This window comes from Idiotropiscis lumnitzeri, chromosome 1 (genome assembly GCF_059441095.1).
Source record: "Idiotropiscis lumnitzeri isolate Australia: NSW breed Sydney's pygmy pipehorse chromosome 1, RoL_Ilum_1.0, whole genome shotgun sequence".
NCBI lineage: Eukaryota > Metazoa > Chordata > Actinopteri > Syngnathiformes > Syngnathidae > Idiotropiscis > Idiotropiscis lumnitzeri.
In genome coordinates this window covers 19,784,429-19,807,959 of record NC_142391.1, presented here as the reverse complement: position 1 = coordinate 19,807,959, position 23,531 = coordinate 19,784,429, and the positions used below count along the sequence as shown (strand labels likewise).

The window sequence follows — 23,531 nt, the reverse complement described above, 5'->3', positions numbered from 1 at the left end:
TTAAAGACCTAGTATGAAGTAAATTCAGAAAATGCCAAATTAAATCTTTTTGTGTCAAAAGTAAAGTACATTATACAAATAATAATACATGTAATATTTTTTTGATCACTGTGTAATTACTTAGTAATTGGATTGTAGTACTTTATTAAAAATGTTTTCTTTTCAATTTTTTTTAGGGGGGGCCAAAAATAGAAGAAACCGAACTGTGATTTTAGTGTACTGTTACACACCTACCCTGGATGACAGCATATCAAAAATCACGACGCACAAGTTTAAATCAGGTTGGGCGTGTTTTCTATTCGTATTGTAGGAGAACACGTTTTATATTAAGTCAAAATATGTGAGATGATTTATTTTTCCACATTTGTACGGATCGATTTGATTTCTTAATTAAGGGGACTATTGTTATGGAATTGTTTTGGCGGAGGGATATCGATTGGGAGGAAAATAATGAGTAAAGAGGTGACGGTGGGTCGCACTCGAAGGTGAGGCAGGCGGCCGAATAAAGTCTGATGTGGAGCTATTCCCTCGCCATGTGCTGGAATTCCGATTGCAGAATAACACACAGCATCCCCAGGAAATAGAATTTTACATGAACGTAAGTAAAGGTGTTTCTAAAGCCATCCTGAAAATTTTGCTGTTGTTAGAAAGAGTGTCCATATTTAGGTGATGGTAGCTACCAGAGGAGCTGCACAAATCAGTTGCGGCTATTTTTAACATCTTGACTTTGAAAATGTGGGTTGATCCAGTCACTCACGATGAAGCCCAAGAGGTGACTGTCGGGGCTAAACTGATAAAACATGGCGGCTCTGGCAACACTCTAGAATATCCTCCTCTACAAGAATTGCGATACATGTTGAGTTATTGCAAAATAGGGTATTAACACATTGATTACAAAATATTCTTTATTTTTTTTATAAATGACGGTAAACCTTTTAGGAAATATTTTCTTCAGTTGGACAAACATAATTTAGCAACTATTTTTCTGATATACAATACAACTTTATTGATCTTGTGGATTTCACAACAGCTGCAGTTGTAACCAAGAATTTTACATCCAGTATAACATAAAATCTGTGATTGACTGACAACCAGTTCAGGGTGACCCCTTCCTACTGCCCAAAAATAGCTCAGATAGGCACCAGCATCCCCACGACCCTCGTGAGGAGAAGCGCTTCGGATAATGGATGGATGGATAAAAATAACTAAATAAATAATTTCTACAAAAACAACAGAGACCTTGCAGGAGTCACTGCTTGAGCCATAATAATCTACCTGAAAAGTAAACGAGAACATACTGCAAAAATAATTCCCATACCTCATGGAACACAGCCACAAATGATCCTGCACGACCCCTCCCACACACTACATTGACTGTCCACACTGTAGGATATAGCGGAGGGGGGGGCCACCTTTGTGCAGTCAAGCTCTTGAACAATATGCCCTCCGCGTCCCAAATGCAACTGACTGACTGAATGCACAAAGCACTTTTAATGGACAGTCACTGGTGTTACTTGGTCATGGAGTTACCTTACTTGCCAATTTTCTTTGTGAACTCTGCCTCAATTGGGAGGTTATTTAAGGTTGTCTATCCCAGCTATATAAAGTCATAGGTATCATGCAGCGCATGGTCATTGATGCTGATGACTTGGGAAGAGAGTCACCATACTTTCCCATGACTTGTGTTTTCTTCAAGATCATGGTAAAAACAAAATCTTGGCATGAGCTGTCGTAGGTTTCGCTGAGGAGACGGTTACCGCTGCGTCATCAGCAAAGAGGAAGTTAGGTAGACCTCAAACGGATTTTAATCTTGGCTCTTAATCTGAAAGGCGTTTTCCGTCTGACCTAGTTCAGAAGTACATAGTCTCAGCTGCAGAACCAAATGTGTGTTTCAGCATCACAGCGAAGAAGATTCAAATTCCGAAGATAGAATCCAAGATTGTGGCATGGGTGTTGTAAAGTTATTTTGAATTTTTTTTCCTGTTGTTTAAACTCATTTTACTGCAATTTCCTTGAAAAAAACTTTCGGGTTGATTTGATTTAAATGAATCTCGGTCATTCAATCAGTTTAATGACTTTTAACAAATCTCTTTTGTGTTGGGCTAACAGACGTAAACCTGCTACATCCTCTTGGAGCCTGGTCTGAGAGGTCTGTGAGCAGAGCAGAGCAAGAAAGGGAGAATCTGGACTAGGCGGAGTAGACAGACTGAGGCCAAACTGAACCATGATAATGCAAATTATTGTAATCTCTGAAACATGGCTGACGAATGATTACATTAATATGAATGGATATGATATCTTGGCCCAAAAATGTGGTGGTGTAGCCTTCTAACTTAAATTGTTTTCTATTGTTGCATATATAAAGATTTAAAAAGAATTGGGCCTAAAATTGATCCTTGGGGAACACCACATTTAATTTCATGAGTTTTGGAGGAACAGGGATTCATACTTACAAAGACGCATCTGTCTGTGAGCTAGGAGTAAAACCAGTTAAAGCAGTATCAGAGATGCCCATCTGGTATTTAATAAAATGTGGTGATCTACTCTATCAAAAGCAGCGCTTAGATCCAGTAGTGTGCGATTTTTCCTTTCTGCAGAGCATCTGATATCATTTAACATCCTTAAAAGAGCTGTCTCTGTTTCTAAAATCTTACTTAAAAACAGTAAATTGATACCGGTCTGTAATTATTAAAAACTCTGGGGTCCAGACTGCTCTTCTTCAGAAGGGGCTTCAGACCCGCCGTTTTAAAGGCAGCGGAAAAGACACCCATCTGAAGATATTAATTAACTATACTTTAAAACTGTTCCTTGATGAATCCATAAAATGTCTTTAAAAGAGATGTGGGAATTGGATCAAAAAGGCAGGTTGTTGGATTTATGAGGGAGAAAACTCCACCAAGTGTCCTTGCATTAACCAGGGCAAAACTCTCCAGTGTATCCTCAGGTAAAAATGACTATACGCAATTATTAAAACTTAGATTTTGATGAACTAGAAGACTGGATCTTATGTCAGCAATTTTCTGAAGTGGTCTGCAAAGTCCTCACAGAGAGTTTCAGTTGATGTCTTTTTCAAATCTGAGCTGGTTAAAAGAGCAAAGGTGGAGAATTCTGGGGTTGTTTTAATTAACTGTGATGAGATTTGAAAAATAAGAGGTTCTTGCATGTTTGATTGTAGGATTTGAGTTGTTCATATAGTATTTCATAGTGAAATGTAAGTTTACCTTTTCTCCTCCTTTTCTGCACAACTGCATTTTCTTTTTGATTTCTTGATTAGATCATTTCTCCATGTTTGAGAGTTTTAATTAAATGTGGAGCTACAGAATCTAATGTTGTTTTCAAATTCCTGTTGAAATTGTCAGCATTAAAATCAAATGGTGCAGGTAAAATGTCTGCAGTAATGCTCTTTAAAATCTGGATAAAAGTGGCAGCCACCTCAGCAGTTTGGTAGCGTTTCCTCACTGTTCTCACTGGGACTGCTTGTGGGATAAGTGACTCTCACTTGTTTATCACTTTACAACAGTGAATTTATGATCTGTTTATTCTTGGGACATAACTTGTTTGACAACGATAAAGCACGACCGAGGTTGCAGCTAAAGAACATTTATTCTCACCGGTCAAATGCCCCTGAAGTTAACAACAGTTCTTATTCTAATTAATTGACACAGTGCCCAATTAACAGCAGCGACTCCTAGTGGTAACACTAATCATAACAGTTACCAATACTGTTCGTCACACATTGCTGGCGAAGACCCTCAAGTAACTTGATTCATGCACTTAAAATGACACGTATGGCATAGGCCTGTGCAGCAAAAATAATTTCTTTCTTTTACGCGTCTAGTTTGTTGTCTGAGCAATAACACAAACGCAACAATTGCGTGAAGGTTACTTAAAAAAGTGCCCTGAGACCATGTGATGTCCTTTACGCACAGGGCGTTCTGTGCGTCTTCACATGTACTCAATAACTGTACAATGAGGTGTCTCAGTGGAAGTGTATGCATTGAGGAGAACAAGAAAGGCAGGCGGGCATGCAGGCAGCATCGTCTTCAATGCAGGAGGGGATGTGGGGGGGGGCGGGGGGAGGCTTGGTCCTTGTTGTGAATGAGAGGCTAGCATGACGTCAGCAAACCAATGTCAACAATGCAGCCCTTGGAGGAGAAAAGGCGTTCCATCCGAACACGAACAGAAAGCCGTCCACGACGCAGCGATTGATGCTTTCACCTCATTCAAATTGGGATTCCTGTTCTTCTAGGACCGCGGGGATTAACCATCATGCAGACGTACTTTTGTTTGTGAGAACCAACCGCGGGCGAGCAGAAAAGGGTGAGTTTGTCTCTCCGTTCCGTTCACAATTCGCGAGCACTACGAGTTGACGTTTTTTTAAAAAAAAAAGAACGAAAGGCAAAGCGGCGTGCTCGAGCAGCGAAATCGCGGCTGTTTCCTTTCTTCCTTCGTTTGTTTTTGTTGTAGCCATGCTCGAGTCCGGTTAAACCACAGCGTTGTTGTTCGTTGTGGGTCCTGTTTCTTGTTGCCACTAAGGTTGTGGTTAGCAGGGATGCTGATATTACACTTGCATGAGGTGTTTTCAATCTAAAGTCATTCCCTCGAGCAAGCTTTCGTCCCTTTTGCTTGTATTCTGTGCCAAAGAGGGGATTGTCTTGCTTACGAGTACAGGGGGCAGGTTGAACTGCGTCCATGGTGCCTTATGTCACACCGGGACTGACCCGGTTTGTAACGTGCCACGCCACACGTCCACGGCAATTTCTCAAGGAAGTTGGCGAATTGATTCCTTGTTAATAATGTGTTGAAAAAAGACCAGGTGGGAAATGTGTTGTGCAGGCGCGAGTATCTGCTTCGAGTGCCCCTTTTCCTGCTGTCATTGTGGGGCAGAAAGGCGCTGGCAAGGGACAAAGGAGCTCAGGAAAGTCTCCCCCCGCCCCCTTCTCATCTTATTCCCGCCCTCTCTTGCGGAGAACTCGGTTCACACAACGGCCACCGCGGAAAAGCGTCAGAATGCCAGCATTGTAGCATTCCCCCCATACTTTACATTGTACACTATCACTATTACTCCGCGTTAGCAACGTGATGAATTTGACTCGTAAGCAAATTGAATGATTGAGGTCAAAGGGTGCTTTAATTCAAATCCATCTAGATTTAAATTTGAAATGACTTGTATGAACCTTCATTGTTTTATATTAGTCTAAAACGGTGTTTTGCTGTGAACCTCTCTCCCCGCCCACATAGCTGCCGTCTCCTTCCGCCCTCCACCTCACTTCTATTAGGAAAGCAGAGCATCACTGTGCTTGCAGCACTTTGTTGTTTTTGCTCAGTCCTCTTGTGCTTAACATACACTTCAAATGAATGGATTTGATGCGAGGTGACTGAAGCCAATGAAATATTGATGACAGTTCTTGCCGCAGACGTTCTCAATACGCCAATGAATGACTCCTCATGCTCATTTGCGCTAAAATAGGGCCGCTATGCTGTTAGCATGCTGTTAGCACGTGTTTGCACACGCGCACACACACGCACTCACGCCCACACACACACATATATAAATATACATATGTGTGTGCGTATACATGTATGTATGTATATATATATATATATATATATATATATATATATATATATATATTAGTGCTGTCAAGTGATTGCATTTTTAACTAATTAATCATAAAAATTTCAAAGATTAATTGAGATTAAACACATTTTTCGACTACTATTTTTTTGTAAAGCTTGTAACAGATATTTACTTGAATAATTCTTGGAAATAAGGAAAAATCACCAAATATGAAGGATATTTAAATTTTAAAGACTGTTCTAATAGCTTTCTCGATTCTTCAACATGATCTAAACTAAGTCATCTTAACAGGCCTTTACTGCAATGTTTGCAAGGCCTAGTGGAAACTTGAGCACAGTGTTTTGTTCTGAGCTGATGTACTTAAGATGTGCAGCTAATAAGGCACAATCTATGCAAAGTATGCAAATTATTTTGAGTTAAAGGAGTTGAAATATTTAACTGAGGTAAAACATTTTTAGATTAATCTCCAGCGTTAACGCTTTACTTTTGAAAGCCATACCTGTTTGCCACAAGTGACCCTGCCAGGGGTATAAAGGCTTTTTGATCAATATTTTAAACATTTATCAAATATAATTGTCAACCATAGCAATGAATACAAATAGGACATTTTTTTCAAGACAAAGATGGACAAATACAAAGGAAAGGTAAACAAAGGAGGAACAATAAATAAATTCAAGCATAGAAAAAAACTATGCTGCATAATGCTCGGGCATGAGGCCTTTCTAAGAGGAATTTAAATAATTGCAAACTTCCAACATTCTCAAAGCCATTTGTTTGTCAGATTACTTGCTTGAAACAAAATGATTGTCTGAATTTGCTATGTGATATTTTGACATACTGTGGCGTGTAAGTCGCAACACTGGGGGGCGGGGGCACATAAAAACGTACCACAATTTTGACTATATTGTGTCAAATTGAATGGACACTGTAGCACTGTGTGCTGAGCTTTAACTTAAGGGAAGAAAATATTGCGCTTGATTACTACTGTTTATTGTTAGAAACAAGATCTGAAATTTGCTTTGCATTATTACAGCAGCACCATCATACGCATGAAATTCATTGGACAAAACACAGCAAACATTGTTTAACAAAGATAATCTACTCCCATTTATGCCTGATTGATGAAAACATACAGAAATACAAGACTTTGCTTCATGAGAACATTACATGGACCAAATCCGAATTAATTTTCAAGGCTCGGACAGCGACCTCTGCCTGAAACTTTGCGGTGATCGGTAGCGAACCAAAGCAAGATGCTAATACTAATGTCATCCACTTTTTATATTTCAATGATCGGCAATCTAATATCTTGTTGCAATAGCAAATGTCCTTCAACTACCACGATATGACATAGAGCAGCAGCCCAGCTCAGTGACGTTGGTGGTGGCGACGCGATGCATGTGCATTAAAATTAAGTCATATCTGCATTGCTTTGGTCTATTCTCATTGAATTATTGAAGTCATAATAGGTGTGTGCAAACTACGGCCCGGGGGCCACATGCAGCCCGTCAAACGTTTTAATCCGGTCCGCCGAACTTGAGAAAAAAAATTACATTTTTTAAATTTTCTAAATACTGTGGTGTGTCAAAGACAGATATTTAGTTGTAATGCTTTTGTTCACTTTAATTTAAAATTAATTGTATTTTTTTTCTCCAATGAGGTGAGGTTACCAAAACACACTATCCATCTGCTCCTGGTCCGGCCCCTCTGTCAATTTTAGAACCCTTTGTGGCCCGCCAATCAAAAAGTTTGCCCCCCCCCCTGAGTCATGAGGAACGTTAATACTTGTCATACAGTCCATGTGTGTGTTTAACTTTCACATTTATGTTTGTGTTATGTGTGGACTATTTTTTTTAACTGTCAGTTTAGGTTATGTGTAAAATTCTTCCAAACGAATTTCACCGCTCACCAAAGCAGATCTTGATTATTTGTGTAAAACAATATAAATTGTTAGGGAACATAAAATGAAAAACAATCTGCAAATTACGGGCCAATTTGCTGAAGATTTTCGCCATTGCTAAAAGGCCTATAATGGGCTGATTTTATCAGCAGGCTGATTAATAATAATAATAATAATAATAATATTGCCTTTATTAGTCCCACAATGGGGAAATTCGAGATTCGAACCGAGGCCTCCTGGGGAGACTGGGTCCTGAACGCGGCGCCTTAGACCACTCGGCCATCCTGGCAGCCATTAATCATGGACCTTGTCGTAACTTATGAAATATGTTACTACTCGTAACAGATTTGTACCAGTTGCAATCTGTACCATATTTTATGGCATACAGGCTCATGATGTGTGACATTCTGTTTTGTTGGCTTCACTCAAAGTGATGTCATACTGTACATGGCATGCATGAGAACACTTTTTTTTTTTTTTTAGCAGACTCCATAAGTAAAGCATCTCATTTATCACTGGAAATTGTCCACAAGTTCCAACAAGACAATTAGCACAACATTTCCACAGATCCATCACACTCTTTTCCTCGTCAGTTTATTAATCAGAGAGCCTCTGTTCCTCTCACTCACACACTCAGTTCAGAGTTAAATTGATGCGAGACAGCTTCAGTATTTTTCATCCTGGCAAACTTGTTCATAACCTGTCTGTCAAAGTCCAATAATTCATTAATGAATTCATTTTCAATGGACGGCATTGCCAGTGCATTTATTCTCTGCTGCCCCATTGTAAATGTCTTGATCCTCTAAATTGTTGAAAAAGTTCTCTTGGATTCAGTGGTAGTCATTGGTGACACAGTTTAGGATAAGGCATCTTGTAGGTTGATGTCATAAGTCAACTGCAGCAGAGACGGACGGACAGCATGCCAGCATAAAGATAAAGATAAAGATGTCCTTTATTAGTCCCACAATGGGGAAATTTGAAGTGTTACAGCAGCAAAGATATAGAATGCAACTCTGAGTGACTGTACAGGGACTTCAAATTAGTTTCTATCTTAACTTTATTTCCAGTTGGCCAGATTTGATTTGCTGCTTCAAATTCAGTCTAAGGAAATTATTTGCTGAACTTCTCTCTCTCTCTCTTGTGGTGACATCCTTCTTCTCTCAGTCCACTCCCCACTGTCTTTGAAGCTGTCCCTTCACCATGTTCATATAATTCATATTGTTGGTTTGCTATTGTTGTCTTTTTGCTCTCGATGAAAATCAACCTCACTTACTTACTCCTTACTCCTGTCTATTGCCATTCGCCAAAACTGAGCATGTGTTGATTGCATCTTGACATCACGTCACCGATATCATTCCGAGATTTTAATTGTATGATGGCCGCAGTTAATATGGTCTCATGGCTGTCTACTGAGAACATTTTTGGAAATGCACGCTTTGATTTGAATGGCTCATCACTTAAACACACGCTTATCGGCAAAGCGACTTGGATAAATAGATGGATGATTGTACTTACAATACAACTTTATCTACTTAGTGTAGAACACAGTAACAGTGTTGGATACATTGGTACAGTTAAAAAAAATATACAAACAACAATTTATCTGTTCTCTGTGTGTTCCATTAATTTTCTGTGGTGTGAATGTTCTTTTTTTTTTGTTGATCAGTGAAAAAATATTTTAGCATTCCAATATACTCTATGTTGTGCAGAGTACGATTGTATGACTTGACTTTTGACTTGTTTGAATGAATTAATAATTCAACAGAAATGTTGTGGTTACGCAACTTGATTTATTTTGATCTATTTTTTAACCCACAGTAACTTGGGACTTGCATAAAACTTGAAGGTGCAACTTGAAATTAGTTTTTTTATTTATACATATTCGTATATATGACTTGCTACTCCCACCGCTGTTGGGTACACCTTTGTGGTATACCTTTTGTCAATCAATGGAATTAAGTAATTTATCTGCCAATCAATATATGCCACTGACATAGATAGACAAAAATATATTCTGATTTCTTAAACAATATTTAAATACAATATTAATAATAATTCTTAATAATTAATTATTGACCATAAACCTTATACAGTTGATTCGCATTGATATGTATTGGGAAAATAAAATAACAATTAAACCCCAAAAATTCTCCTAAAAATGATGATCAACAATTTACCAGCCCACCAATACAAACCCAAATCATATTAAAATCTGAGAAATCTTTTTCAAAAACGAAAGCTTGGATTAGCGTATTTTCTCGACTATAGGGCTCACCGAGTTCAAGGGCGCAGTCTCAGTTGTGTGTGCTATTTCTGTATTTCTGTATAACGCATACATTGGGCACATTGCACTATAAGGCACATTCCACCTCACTAATGCTAGCTCAAATTTTGAGATTGATTGTTTAAAAAGGACAAAAATTGTCTCATGGCATTTGCAGTGCCACAAGTGCTAAACATGCCTTTGTGACATTCCAGTCAGCGACTGGTAAGACACACTGATATTAACGTGCAAGATCATCAATGTCAATGAAACAAAGAATTACAATTAACACAAGATATGCATCTCTTGTGCCTTTCATATTTAAAAAAGAAATAAAAATAATGCAAAAACAGTACTGCAAAGCATTCTGGGAGTCTTTCAGACTCAGCCAATCAGATGGCTGATTAGAGGGATGTCTTGAGTAGTGAGCTTTGGGAGCATGTTTTTTTTATTTTATTTATTTTTTTAATGCAGAGTCTGTTGTCTAAACCTGTGATGTTTCTTGCTTGCAATAACATGAATGATAAGACCGACTACAACATTGTGGACAGCTGCCCTTTTGTCCAGCTTTCTCACGCACGTGCATACTGGTCTGTTCTGATTGTGTGGAACCATCACCAAATGTATGTGTAAGCTATTCACAGACTTTAGCAGTCACAGTACGTACCCGGAGAGAGAGATAGAGAGAGGTGCGTGCGTGCGTGCGTCTGTGTGTGTGCATGTGGTATACTGTTGTGTGTGTCAACATCTATAGGATGAGCAGAACATTATGAAAATGCTATTATGCTGTTTCCTCCAGTAACGAGCGCTGAGGATGTATTTGTATAAACGTCATAGCATCCCCTGCCATGTTTATCAGCAATCCCCTTGCAGTGTTGGCGTTTCTTCTTTATCTGGTGTGTCACCTTGCCTCAGATCTGGCAAACCATCTGGCACGGTTGGCAGTGATTGGTGCAGACATGGAGCAGATGGTGAGACGATGGTCAGTTGTTTTGGACCCTGCTTAAAACCACATTGTCTAGGCAGGAGTCGCTAATCTGAACTAGAGCTAAAGCTGTTGTTTAGCTCAGGGAGTATTATAGTGTCTGAAGAACACTGATTGGGCAGCAAAACATATACTGTGCTGGAATACAATCTGGGCCTCGAATGGTTCCGTTTTTTTCCGCATTTAAATTTTATATTCTACTAAATAAATAATGAAAATTGATTTTTTTTTTCCCACACAAAATACGTTTTATATGTTGCACGTATTACGCATAATTGGTAAATGGAATGCATGTTCAGGTACAGAGCTTCTATCGTCACCATCACCATTTACACACACGTTTGTATACCAATGGATACAGAAAAAATTCTTTCCAAAACAGTTACTAGTTAACCGTTATAAAATATATTTAGTAACGTAATCCAAATCCCAACACATAAAAGTAATATAACTTAAATTATTTTAATTTATTTTGGATGATTCCATGCCAATTGCTGTATTTTTCTTTAAAATTCTAACAAACAAAAAATCTATATTTTTACTTATTTGGCTGTTTTTTTTTTTTGTCTTGTGGTTGTTCAATATGCATGGTTTGGGAATGCCAGAGGAAGCCTGAGCACTTGCAATTCAAATCCAAAGCACAAGATCTGTGAGGCAGATGTGCTCATCACTCATGTACCATGCTACAGAGACGGCCATGTGAAACAATGGCTGCCTTAGAACCGTCCCTGAAGGCAACCCACATAATTGGATCGATAGATAACTTCATCTCCACCCATCCATCCAATGTTTTCTGCTTACCCGAGGTCGGGTCGCGGGGTCAACATCTTAAGCAGGGAAGCCCAGACTTTCCTCCCCCAGCCACATCGTCCAGCTCCTCCTAGGGATCTCAATGTTTTTTTTCTGCCAGCTGGGAGACATAGTCTCCCCAGCGTGTCCTGGGTCGTCCTCGAGGCCTCTTCTAAGTAGGACTTGCCCAGAATAGCTCACCAGAGAGGCATCTGGGTCGAATGCTAAGAAGATGCCCAAGCCACCTCATCTGGCTCCTCTCGATCCCTTATCTCTGAGGAAGACCTCGGACACTCAACTCATTTCGGCCACTTGCATCCGGGATCTTGTTCCTTCGGTCACAACCCACCGCTTGTAACCGTAGGTGAGGGTACGAACGTAGATCGAAATTGATAGCTTGGCCTTCATGCTCAGCTTGTCTGTGATGGAGCATTTGTTTCAAACTATTTGTAACTTGAAAACAATCACAACTACTGTGCAAAATTGACGTTTACATCATGTGCCTCTCACAGCCTGCAGCTTGGTATTTATTTTTCGTTTTACGTTTTTTAAGTTAAATTGGTTGTTTAACACGTCTTGAGAAAGTTGGGAATGGATGAATATTCACGGGGGCTTCTGGGCGCCATTAACCACGATAAACGAGCTATTACTGTATATGAGTCTCCTTGCGGAGGTGTCACATTTCCTTTGCGAATACGCCTTCATACATACATGCTCATGTATGAACAATAAATAACATACACCAAAGTTATCCGAGATGAAAGTATGACATAATCGGGCCAGAGATGGGGAAAAAGTAGGCCAAAAAAACGGAACATACCCCATCCACATATACAGACAGAGTGAAGCTGCATGGTGACTTAGTTCTAAGTGTTATTAATTTATTATGTGTGCATGTGTACTCCATGCACGCCGTTCTGCTGTCGGACATTTTATTTCTGGGTTGAATAATTCAGTGTGTATGCATGTCTGTGCCAACCTTTACCCCTCTGTCGATGGCTCAGATTTCATCACCTAAAATGATAATTGATGATGATGAGAGGACTCTAATCAAAAAACAATCACCGATACCCCCGTCCAAAAGCACAGCGACACTTAAAGCCGCCGTTTGTTTGCAAGTTTGGGAAGCACCTTGAATGCTGTGTTTTGCTTGCACAGCAAGTTTATGATGTGGAGATGATTCTGCCCTACCTGAGCGTGCTTTCATCGGATTCATTGCACCTCAGTTGGGCTGAACATGTGACACATTGTATATTTAAATGCAAAACTATCTTTATTTTAGAAATCGATTGATTCACTAATGCTGAAGCCAATGTCAAATCCCATGGACATGCTAATGAACACAAAGCCGATTTTTTTTTTTTTTAGATTTTTCAGAATCTGTGTCAAACTCATTTTAGTAATAGCTCTAGATCAACTGTCTTCTTCTATTCTTATCTTAAAGTAAAGTGTGTGTACTTCATGTATGCACTGGACCACGCAGCCACTAAAAGGCCACCGTGCGTACAGCAGGAACAGCCGGTATTTGGATGGATATTTTTATTGCTATTTTTTTAGTAGATTCTTATTTTATATCATTAGTTCTTTATATTTTTGGTAATTATTTTATTGTCATACTAACACAGATTTCCGCATGATTAAAAATTCCACGCTTTCAATATTCAGCCCTTGCACAAACACTCACAAACGCTCAGTAAGGTACGGGCATCTAAGACACACATATATCTATATATCTATTACTTTTATATATATATATGTATGTATGTATGTATGTATGTATATACATGTATATGTGTGTATATATATATATCTATATATATATATAGATATATATATATATATATGACACATATCCATACGGTGTCATATAAATTAGTACAATAAACTCCCAGTATGAGTGAAGTACAGTGTACATGAGTTTCTTTAATTTGGAAAGACAAGACAAACAAAAATGACGTTACGTAAAACAAAACGGTAAATTTCTGCTTAACTCGTATTCTTCTGGTTTCTTTTGTCCAGGGTGCCACTGGAAGTGATGTCGACAGGCGACGACCAGGAGGGTGAGGCAGTAGTGCCTGTATACGTGTATGAGTCCAAAGTCCACTGTGCCAATGTGTTGTTGAGCCTTGAGGAGCAGCAGAGACAGGGCATCCTGTGTGATGTCACTGTGTTGGTGGAGGGCAGGGAGGTACGAGCACACAGAGCCATCCTCGCTGCCAGTAGCCGCTACTTCCTCCAAGCCTTGCTTGGATACAATGGTCCATCAGGGGAACCCATCATTAACCTCCCAGACAAGGTAAACTTGAGGTGTCAGCTAAAGTATTGGAACCTAAATCGGGGGTCTGTAACCCACGGCTCCAGGGCCACTTGTGGCTCTGTCGTCTTTGGGCTGTGGCTACTTGCTAAGGACTACTTGATTTCAATTTAAGCTTCAGTAATTTGTCACTTTTCTAAATGCAATTGTAAATGTGAAGTTTTTGGTTTAAAAACGCTTTTGCTCGCTCAAAAGATTTATTACAAGCGCCAATGTGTAACACCTGACCCTAAGATTTGAGCTACATTCGACCATACATCCAAGAAAAGAAAGGTTCTGAATAAAACAGAATGCTGGATGCTCATGCTCCATGAACTATATTAAAAACAAACATGGCTGACATCGCCTCACAGACGATAGCTTGCAATCATGCGTGGCGACTCAAGGTGACGACTTTACAGCCCCAAAAAGGGCCGATACTATATGCTGAGGTTCAGGCGCAAAAATCAACCAACCCCAACAAATAATGAATTACCAATTCATTTGCAAATATACAAAAATAAGGGAAGTAATCCTTAATTCAATTGGACAGCTGACTGGATGATCCACATTTGATAAAATGATGACAAAGCAGATGGCATTTTTGATTTGTATTTTTGTGGGGCTGCAGGTGGATAATCTAAGTTTGCATCTAATTTCATGAATAAGTGAATTACTTAAACTGACATTTTATCATTATTTTAGATGCAGTGTTATCCTCACTTTAGATGTAAAATGACTTTTTGTGGCTCCCTGTGTTTTTTCTCCCTGTGGGAGACTGTCAAAATCAGAAATCCCTTTATTGTCATTGTTCTCAAGTGTGCAACGAGATTAGAGAGCTCCCCTCTCCAGTGCAATACAACAATAATTCGATTAAATATATAAATTAGATAAGTAAGAGAATAAATGGCTTTTTAAGTATTAAAAGTTGCCGACACCAAAACCATTTTACAAAAATTGGTTGGACCACGGCCTCTGGTGTGTCCAGACATGAACCTTGCAGGCAGAAAGGACAAATTAAAGAAAATGGGGAGATGTTTCATGTCTCGGTCCGAACCACATTGTAAAAGCAAAAACGTGTCTCGTGAGAAGTGTGGAAGGAGACAGCACGTTGCTGTGTGCACACGTGAAAAGGTTGAAATGCAATCCTGTGCCGAACCAGAAGCGGCAGTAATTTCCTCAATCATTCCTCAAGGTTTGATTTAATTGGTGTGATGTCCTAGATGGCCTCCTGGCAGTGCTGATGACTAATTGTGGCCCCTCCATCATTTAAGTTACCAATCCTTGCCCTGGGCCGGAGTAAAAGTTCAGAGTCAAATATTTAGCATACAATTCTGTATAAAGTTTAGTCAAAGAATTTGTCGATGAATATTTTATTCTAAAATGTATTTTATTCTCTTTACTGAGATCAGATATAGCCTTTCTAGAGTAAAATGCACGATGAAATTTACTGCTTGTATGTGCGCTGCAACTTGTTTCCACCAGGCGACAATAACTTGTGGCATCGTTGTGCCAAAATGACGTCATTGTCAGCTGATGTGTGTCATTAAAGAGTAAAGTGGATTTTTTCAAGGGGACTTCTTCAAAGCAGCTCAGTGGTCTGTGGTCAGTGTTAAATTTAAGAAATCCAGGTTGATTCTTTAGTATTTATTTCATATGTTGTAGATTATTTGTATCGCAAAATGTATTTTATACAATTTTTGTTCATGTTTAATTTGAGTCAAAAATAAGACAAAGCCTGATAATTAATAAAATGACTTTTCTTTAATAATCAGTTATAATACAACTTTTTGTTTTACATTTGGAGAATTATCAATACATATAACAAAAAGGTTTGGGATACACGAGACAAAAAAAGGCTGGGAACCAGTGATATAAACCACTTTATGCAGAAATACCGGGAATTCCAAATTGTCATCGTTTATCTTTTAACTGTTTGTGATTTAAATGTGTCAAGTTTGGTTTTGCTGCTTGATTGAACTCCCGCAACTGTTGTCCCCACAGGTCACTGCAAAGGGCTTTGCCCCACTGCTCCAGTTTGCCTACACGGCCAAGCTTGTTTTAAGCCGAGAGAACATCCACGAGGTCATCCTGTGCGCTGACTTCTTGGGTGTTCACAATTTGGAGGATTCTTGTTTCCGGTTTCTTCAAGCCCAACTACAGAATGACAGTAAAGAGGCGAGTAATGGCGAGAAGGAATACGTTAACGACGCGGCCGACGACACAGTCTTTTCTGAGACACTCTACACAGACAATTCTACAGACGGCCGGCGGCACACCAGCAATGTAGCAACCACAAAACCACTTCCTACTGACCTTCCTCAATGCGCCAAATACAGGAAATATCAGTATCAGCACAACAGCGAAACTCATGACGGTGATGACGACGGTGATGAGGATGATGACATCATCTTGGCCAACCACTCCTCCGCCAGCCCAGTGAGCTCACAGCTCACAGACTGCAGTGACGTCACACAAACGCTTATTAGCCCCTCCAGTATCAAAGAGGAAGCGGTCTTTGACGACGACGGAGATGATCGGCGTGGATGCAAGCAAGATTTGTCTGCGGAAGAGGTGCTGGAGATGGAATTAGAGGTCGAAGGGGTTCCTGTAGCAGTTGAGCATTCCCCGAGTGGGGGGTCACCTTCGTCCTGCCTGCGCTCCTACCTCCAAAGAGGAGGGCTGGATCTTAGCAGCATGCCGAGCACCACCATAGAGCAGCTGCTCTCCAACAGACTGTCCCTCAACCACTACAGGGAACTCGTCAAACACAAGCAGAAGGACAAGGTGGAAGCAATGATGAACCTCAAAAGCGGCACTGCAGACGTACCGGAGGCACTCGGCAACGTTGACAGGCCCATGCCGAAAGCCTCCTCATCCAAACACGAAGGGGAGCTAGACAGACGCAGTGTGATTTTCTCTTCAGCAGTAAGCGATCATCATCAAATGATGACCCACTACGGGGATGAAAAGTTCAGTGAAAAGTTCCCAGGCTTGATGCAGATTGATACGACCTCGTCGGGCAGCTCATGTCTGATGACAAACTGCCGCGCTCCTGTCAAGACTTCAACCTATTCCCCTGTCCCCTCTGAGCCCCTAACTCAGACTTCCAGCTCCCATTCTTCCTTCTCATATGCAGAGGATGGAGGAAGTGGCAGCCCACCTTCCAACTTGCAACAATTTGACTTCTCCCTATCCCCCCACTCTGGCTGCATCTCTGGACTATCTCAGTGCCTAGCAGGCAGGGAAGAGCCTAGGGAGCTCCACAGTCGAGAAGTTGTCTTTTCTCAGGGTTGCACCAAGATCAAAAGTGAGCAGGGATTCGGTGCCAGTGGTGGAAACTCCAGCGACGAGTCGGGGTCTTACTCAGAGGGAGACAGTGAAAGTGGCATCGCAGTATCTGGACTTGAGGTTTGTACGTCTTATTCTGTTCTATTGCGTTTTAGCCACTATTAGGCCAGCTACAATTTCAATGTGTGGCACTTTTAATCGAAAAGAGTTAGACAGGAAGTACTTTTTTGTTGCGTTATGTTTTCTTATAAATAATCATTCACCTCTTTGTAAATTTCAAGTGAAGGGGACATATAATCCTGGCTTCTCTCCTTAAAGGGACGATGACTGGGCTATGGCCACATAATTGAAATCCCGGGATGACTGGCTGAAATTCAAGCAGCTCATAAATAGTTTTATGTTGTTAAAACTACACCTAAATGATCTTAAAATGTTTGAGAAAGTCGTCGAATTCTCATTTGGGATGAAACTAGTGACCAAATTGCCTGCTTGAATAGCCAAACATGTACAAACTGCAGCTGACAAAGCAGCCATTCTTAATTATCTTAAAGAGGAAGCCAAGTCCAAAATTTTCTTGACAAAAAAATGTTTCGCCCCACTCGTCTAAACACGGCATTCTGATTCATATTGCCGCCTCCGAGATGGATAAACACGGATGGATTTGCTGTTTCATTCATATTTCACAATGGCAATGGCAATATTAATCAGAATACATAGAGCATATTATTTGCATGATTTTTTTTAAATAGACTTTCCCTTTAATGAGAATGTTGTTGCTTCTTCTTTTCTATTAGAATCTTCATCTACATCAATCTTATGTGAATTGGTTTTTGAATTTTTTATCAGATAAAGCTCCATACATGATTAGGTCGTCGGGACTTTTTCTATTTTTCTCATTGTTCCATATTGGGGCCACTGTTGTTCTCAATTTCTGTGAATAATCATTCCCTGACCATCATTTTTATTTCTTTTCTAACAATGCACAACACTTTCTTGTAACAGTAAATAAAGAATTCCGCCCTCTGCCATCGACGGTCTCAACATCTCGTACATATTTCAATTAAAAATAAAATCTAAATAAATACAAAAGACAAAGAAATGTATTGATTTCCACAATCATAGAAATAGCAAAAAAACTAATATTTGCAATTATTATCCATAAAAATAGATAAACTTGTGAAATGGCGCTTACAATGATACTAACACACACAGTGGACACCAGAAAACAACAGAATAGACACAGTTTCATGTTTGGTCAAAAGAATGCATCTTCAAACGAGTTTTTGGGGAAGGTCATTCCAGAGAGAAGGACCGGCAACAGAAAAGGTTCCATCCCCTCTGAAAAGCTAGGCATGGTTGTCACGTTCATACTTATATTTTCCATCTCATTCTTTATATTCTCCCGTTCTCCCTCTTGAATGAAGCCTGTTTAAAGTACTCTCACAAAGGTATAGTATATGCTGTATATTTTATGCATTCTCTGTTACCATGGCGATGCTGCTTTGGCTTAAGGAGGCATATGTCAGCAAACTCACATCTATTAACAACCAAAGCAGTGCGTGTTTGTCCGTGTTTGGCATAGAAGGAGACAGATATCAGACGCTCGCTCTCTCGCGAACACAATATTACCTTTATGGACAGGGAAATACCAGTAGTCGAAGAAACAGAACATATTTGCAACCCCTCATTGGCAACACGTAAAAATAAAACACATAATTAAGTTTGTTGCAATATACTATGTTAGGCTGCAAAAAAGTAAGTATATAAGTAAAGTATGTTCTTCCTAATATTCATTAAAGGGAATCCTTTCCAAATTTGGGTTTCAGACTTGCCATAGGCCTGTTTAGAATTTTCAAATTTTATAGGTTGTACAAATCTTATTCTCCATCTAACTTGTGTGTGCGTGAGTGTGTGTTGCCTGTCCCACTTCTTTGCCTTGACCTAGTTGTCTCATTGAACAAGTACATCGTACACCACAGGGGGTCTACTAGGTACCATAAATGAAAGGTGCACCATCTGCATTCTCTTCTGTCTATAAGATCAGTAACACATTTTTTTTATTTTTATTTGGGTGATCCAAGTCAAAGCTGCCAATATAAATATTTTCTGCAACTGCTGTCAAAAGATTGTGATCTGTAGTCTTTATCAAAATTATGCCTTGATGGCCCAATGTGATGATGGCCTGCTATCTATGCTTTCGTTTCCTTTACTGCAGTCTAAAAACAGGCACTTGAGAACCTAGAAAAAACTTAAATACATTTTTAAACACAATTTTGGTCATTTTTCAATTTCTGTGAGGATAAGCGGCTCGGAAAATAGATGGATGGGTGTGATTAATGTTCTGCAAAACCTGCTTTTTAGATCTGGCCCAGTTATCGTTTATAAATAGCAGTGTCACAAATGGAAAGCAATCCACTATACGTGGAAACAATTTGAGATTGGCTGTTTGGGGGATTTATGACCATCGACCGCTCACTCTGTCATCATGGCGGTTGAAACACATGCAGCCAACTATACAACATAAACGATAGTAAAAGTCTTTCACTACACTGTACTTGCACATTTTTGTGCTGTTCACAATTTTACAAAGAAAAACATGGACTGCTCTGATAAGAACAATTCAGACGTTCATAGAATCTCAACAGGGAAATAAAATACTTGATGAAACCACAGCTGCAGCTTTGCAGAAGTACAATCAAAACAATACAAAATCAAAACATACAAGATGCTCAAGTAAATATATTAATTTATTGGCTAACGACTCCAAAGTCAGACATTGTTTTGCTGTCAGATCTGACGATGCAATCCAATACAACTTTATTTATAAAGCACATTTGACAACACCTGGAGCTGTAACAAAGAACTTTCCATAAATCAGCAAGAAGCAATCCCATAAAAGGGATAAGGATGTAGCCATTTTTCAGGGGTAAACCAACCTTTTTGAGTAAATGATCCTCCTGAATTCCCAGATGATCTTAAATTAAATTAATAACCAGCTTGTCCAATTCTGGTTGAGGTAAAACACAATGACAGCAAAGCATAAGAAGCTTGGTAATTAAATGCACAAAAAGATTAGTGAAACAGGAATCTTATGAATCCAAAATGTAAAGTAAGGAAAATCGTTTTGAGGCATTTTATGATTTATGAGTCTAAATCCTCTGAATTCATCTAGAATGCTTGTAGATTTACTTTGTCCTATGTTAAAGAAAACTCATTAAATTGCATTAAAATACAAAACAAAACAACATTCTCAATCATTCACAAACTAAATGCAGCACCCACCCCCACTTCCTTTAAAAAAAAATAAAATTACACCCGCATGCCCATGATTAGATCCACAGCATCATCTTGTGGATGCTCGACAACACTGCCCTTCATTTGGCCCCTTGGCAATTCATACCATGGGTCATTGGATGTCATGCTAATCTCGACCAACATCAGACCAGACAAAGAGATGAGCTGGTGGCCAGCAGGGGTTGTTCATTTAGATCAAAATTGAAATTGTCACATGCTGTTTGCAATTGTTGTAAATGATGAAGCCAAGCTTGACTGCTCTTTTATAGTCCACACATTTCATAACATTCAATTTTTTTTTTTCATTTAGGTAAAGCTCCCTTTTCCTGTGGACCAGATCACCAACTTGCCACGCAATGACTTCCAGATTCTCATCAAGATGCACAAACTGACCTCAGAGCAGCTGGAGTTCATTCATGACATTCGCCGTCGCAGTAAAAACCGCATTGCTGCCCAACGCTGTCGCAAGAGGAAGCTGGACTGCATCCAGAACCTGGAGAGCGAGATCCGCAAGTTGGTAAGCTCAAACAACTTTTATATGTTACGGCGGCCGACAGGGGCGTACATGCTGAAAATAGCCGAACGCTGCGTACTCAGAAACAAAAAAAAACCATAAATACATTGATGAAAAAATAAAAAACAAACCCAAAGAAACAAAAACGCTGCGGCAATCCAAACACACCAACTCAAAAGCGACGACAAGAAAAAAAAGATTTTTATATATATATATATATATATATATATATCACAGAATGTTGTAACATGCCTGCACCCATTATGAAAAAAACGGTATTGGCTGTACAAATAAACTTTTCTTGACTTAATTTTACTCTTTCAACTGCTGTAGGTGTAACTCCTATTTAACTTTGATAGGTAAATAGACACAAATAAATCAAAGAAACACCACACTTGAAGTGGTAGCTTCTCGGGCCCTAATAATAATAATAATAATAATAGTTAAAAGGTAGTAGGAAAAAATAATCACAAATGCGGTAAAGATTTTAGTCAGTTATTAAAGTTCAAAAACTGCTGTAATGTACAATACATCAAGCATCTCAATGAATAACGGCACTTACCCTCATTCGTGTGGCAGGTGCGCTGGAGCTTATCCCATGTGACTTGGCGAGGGGTGCGCTCTATCCTCGAATAATTGCCAGCAAATCGCAGTGCACTTCCAGTCCACTAAACTGTAGACAAACAACCATGAACTTTTACACCTACAGGCAGTCGAGATCAGTGGTCCGCATCCGCCCTAACCCGGGTCACGTTGAACTGGGCCACACAGAGGGAAAAATAACAAAACAAACAAACTTGCAATTGTTTAACAGCCACGAAGAGTCTTCAATTAACCTTGGCATGTTATTGGAACGTGGGAGGTGTACTCGAATAAAAGGCACACACATGCACAATATTTAATTAACCACTAGGTCAGGTGATTCTGCTCATTGACTGTATTGTTCCCCCACACAGGTGTGTGAGAAAGAAAAACTGCTGAGTGAGCGCAATCAACTGAAGGTGTGTATGTCTGAACTGTGGCAGAACCTCTCCTTCCTCTCCCAGCAAGTCTGCAGAGATGTGCAGGACAGCCATTCACCTCCCATCTCCGCCAGTATTGACCTCACATCCAACCGACCTTCTTCACCTGCTGACGAGGCCTCATACCACCCAAAGTCGCCGAAAGAAAAGCAAGCTGTAAGCCTCTCGGATGTCTGCCCAAATGCAAGGGAGCTGAAGGATGGGCATCCGGGGGTGGAAGTCCCAAAAGGCTCACTTGTGTTCGAATCAACAGAGGAGATATTCAGTCCCACCGTAACTGTGGATTTCTGTCAGGAAATGATTAAGAAATGCACAACAGAAGAACAGAAGAGACATGACGGCACTTAAAGTTCAGTGGTAGAAGATTCTTTTTGCGACACATTCGTACCTGTCGTTAAAAATGTTTAAACTGTTACATTTCGAGATGTTTTGGTATGGACGTTAAAATTGTCTGCTCAGCAATACTGTTCCACAGGTATTTTCCGCATTGGGTCAAAAAAAAAAAAAAACAAACAAACAAATACCGGCAGCTTTTTCTGTCTCTTTGTCTGTCCCATCTTGACTGTTTCTTCCTGTCAGCTTCACTCCCTCCTTTGCGCATCGCGGGAGGTTAAACTCAGGAATTTCTCAGAATGTTCACCCAAGTCCTTTTGAACATGTTTAACATGCATTTTACCAGTTGGCTGCGCTCATACAGCAAATCTGGAAACTTGATTGCAGAAAACACACTGCTCAGCCCATTGAAAGTCCAAGTACCTTTTCTCATTTTATTAACCATCCGCATCTCTGTTGGGCTCAGGATGCTCAGCTTAAGTTACCCAACCCAACTGTTTCTCCCCAATAAGTGCAAACCGAGGAGGACACAAAGCATTTTGGTTTCATATTTGCAGTGGCAGTTTAGAAGGCACTCTTTCGCTACAGTAGATGGTATGTCTGTGGTTGGGTACCCTCTCAAAAGGGGACAAAATCTGGTCGAGATGGAATAGTTTAATGGCATTTTGATAATATATACATAAAACATTGCGCACCACACCAAACTAGGCCTAAGCTGCATGGTGGGAATAGGGCTCGTTTTTTGTGGGTCCTATTTTTCAAGAAATACAGTCGTTAGAATGACAGCCTTGCCAAAAGACCATTGGAAGTTGTGCACAGTCACCGTGTCCACATGGAAATCATACTCCACTTTCGTTTTCATCTTCACATTTTGGATTATATCTGTGATATGGTGGTTTCATGAAGTTTCTCTTTGCTCAAGCCTCCCAATCAGTTTGGTTTCAAACTGGGGTTTTCTATATGCGAACCGCACATTAAGTGAGGCGCAGAAGTATCGTGGGTGGGAAGGGGGGAGGGCTCTGATTTAAAAAAGAAAAAAAAAAAAAGATTTTTTTTTTTAAACGTATTTTTTTTTAGTTCCCTCTCTGAGATAAGAGTTCCTTCTTAATTAAGGTTGTCATCAATTTGAGTCGATGTGAACACATTGCTTTCAGTTATATATTTATTTCTTTTCAAATGAATTCCTGAAACACGTATCGCAACAATGACAACAACAATAATGGTCACAAAAAGTTAACCTCCAAATTAGCGGACGCCGAACCGCAC

General features: G+C 39.7%; 1 protein-coding gene across 2 annotated transcripts; it reads left to right on the top strand.

The window, feature by feature from the left end:
* The first annotated feature begins 497 nt into the window (after nt 1-497).
* Nucleotides 498-23,278, top strand: LOC148343548 (transcription regulator protein BACH2-like). 2 transcript variants are annotated; one of them, XM_088317868.1, is made up of 6 exons: nt 498-598; nt 4,250-4,320; nt 13,538-13,814; nt 15,816-17,222; nt 20,707-20,913; nt 21,867-23,278. In XM_088317868.1, exons 3-6 carry the CDS (start codon nt 13,554-13,556, stop codon nt 22,278-22,280), a joined length of 2,289 nt encoding a protein of 762 aa, XP_088173994.1. In that variant the 5' UTR covers nt 498-598; nt 4,250-4,320; nt 13,538-13,553; the 3' UTR covers nt 22,281-23,278. The 2 variants fall into 2 exon arrangements, with proteins under 2 accessions (XP_088173994.1, XP_088173912.1); XM_088317786.1 differs by lacking the exon at nt 498-598 and having other exon boundaries at nt 4,101-4,320.
* Nucleotides 23,279-23,531: the final 253 nt, after the last annotated feature.

Coding starts and splice junctions, on each gene's coding strand:
- LOC148343548 (XM_088317868.1), top strand. CDS start 13,554: ATGTCGACAGGCGACGACCAGGAGGGTGAGGCAGTAGTGCCTGTATAC. Junction 13,815..15,815: donor TCATTAACCTCCCAGACAAG/GTAAACTTGAGG, acceptor TTGTCCCCACAG/GTCACTGCAAAGGGCTTTGC. Junction 17,223..20,706: donor TCGCAGTATCTGGACTTGAG/GTTTGTACGTCT, acceptor TTTTTCATTTAG/GTAAAGCTCCCTTTTCCTGT.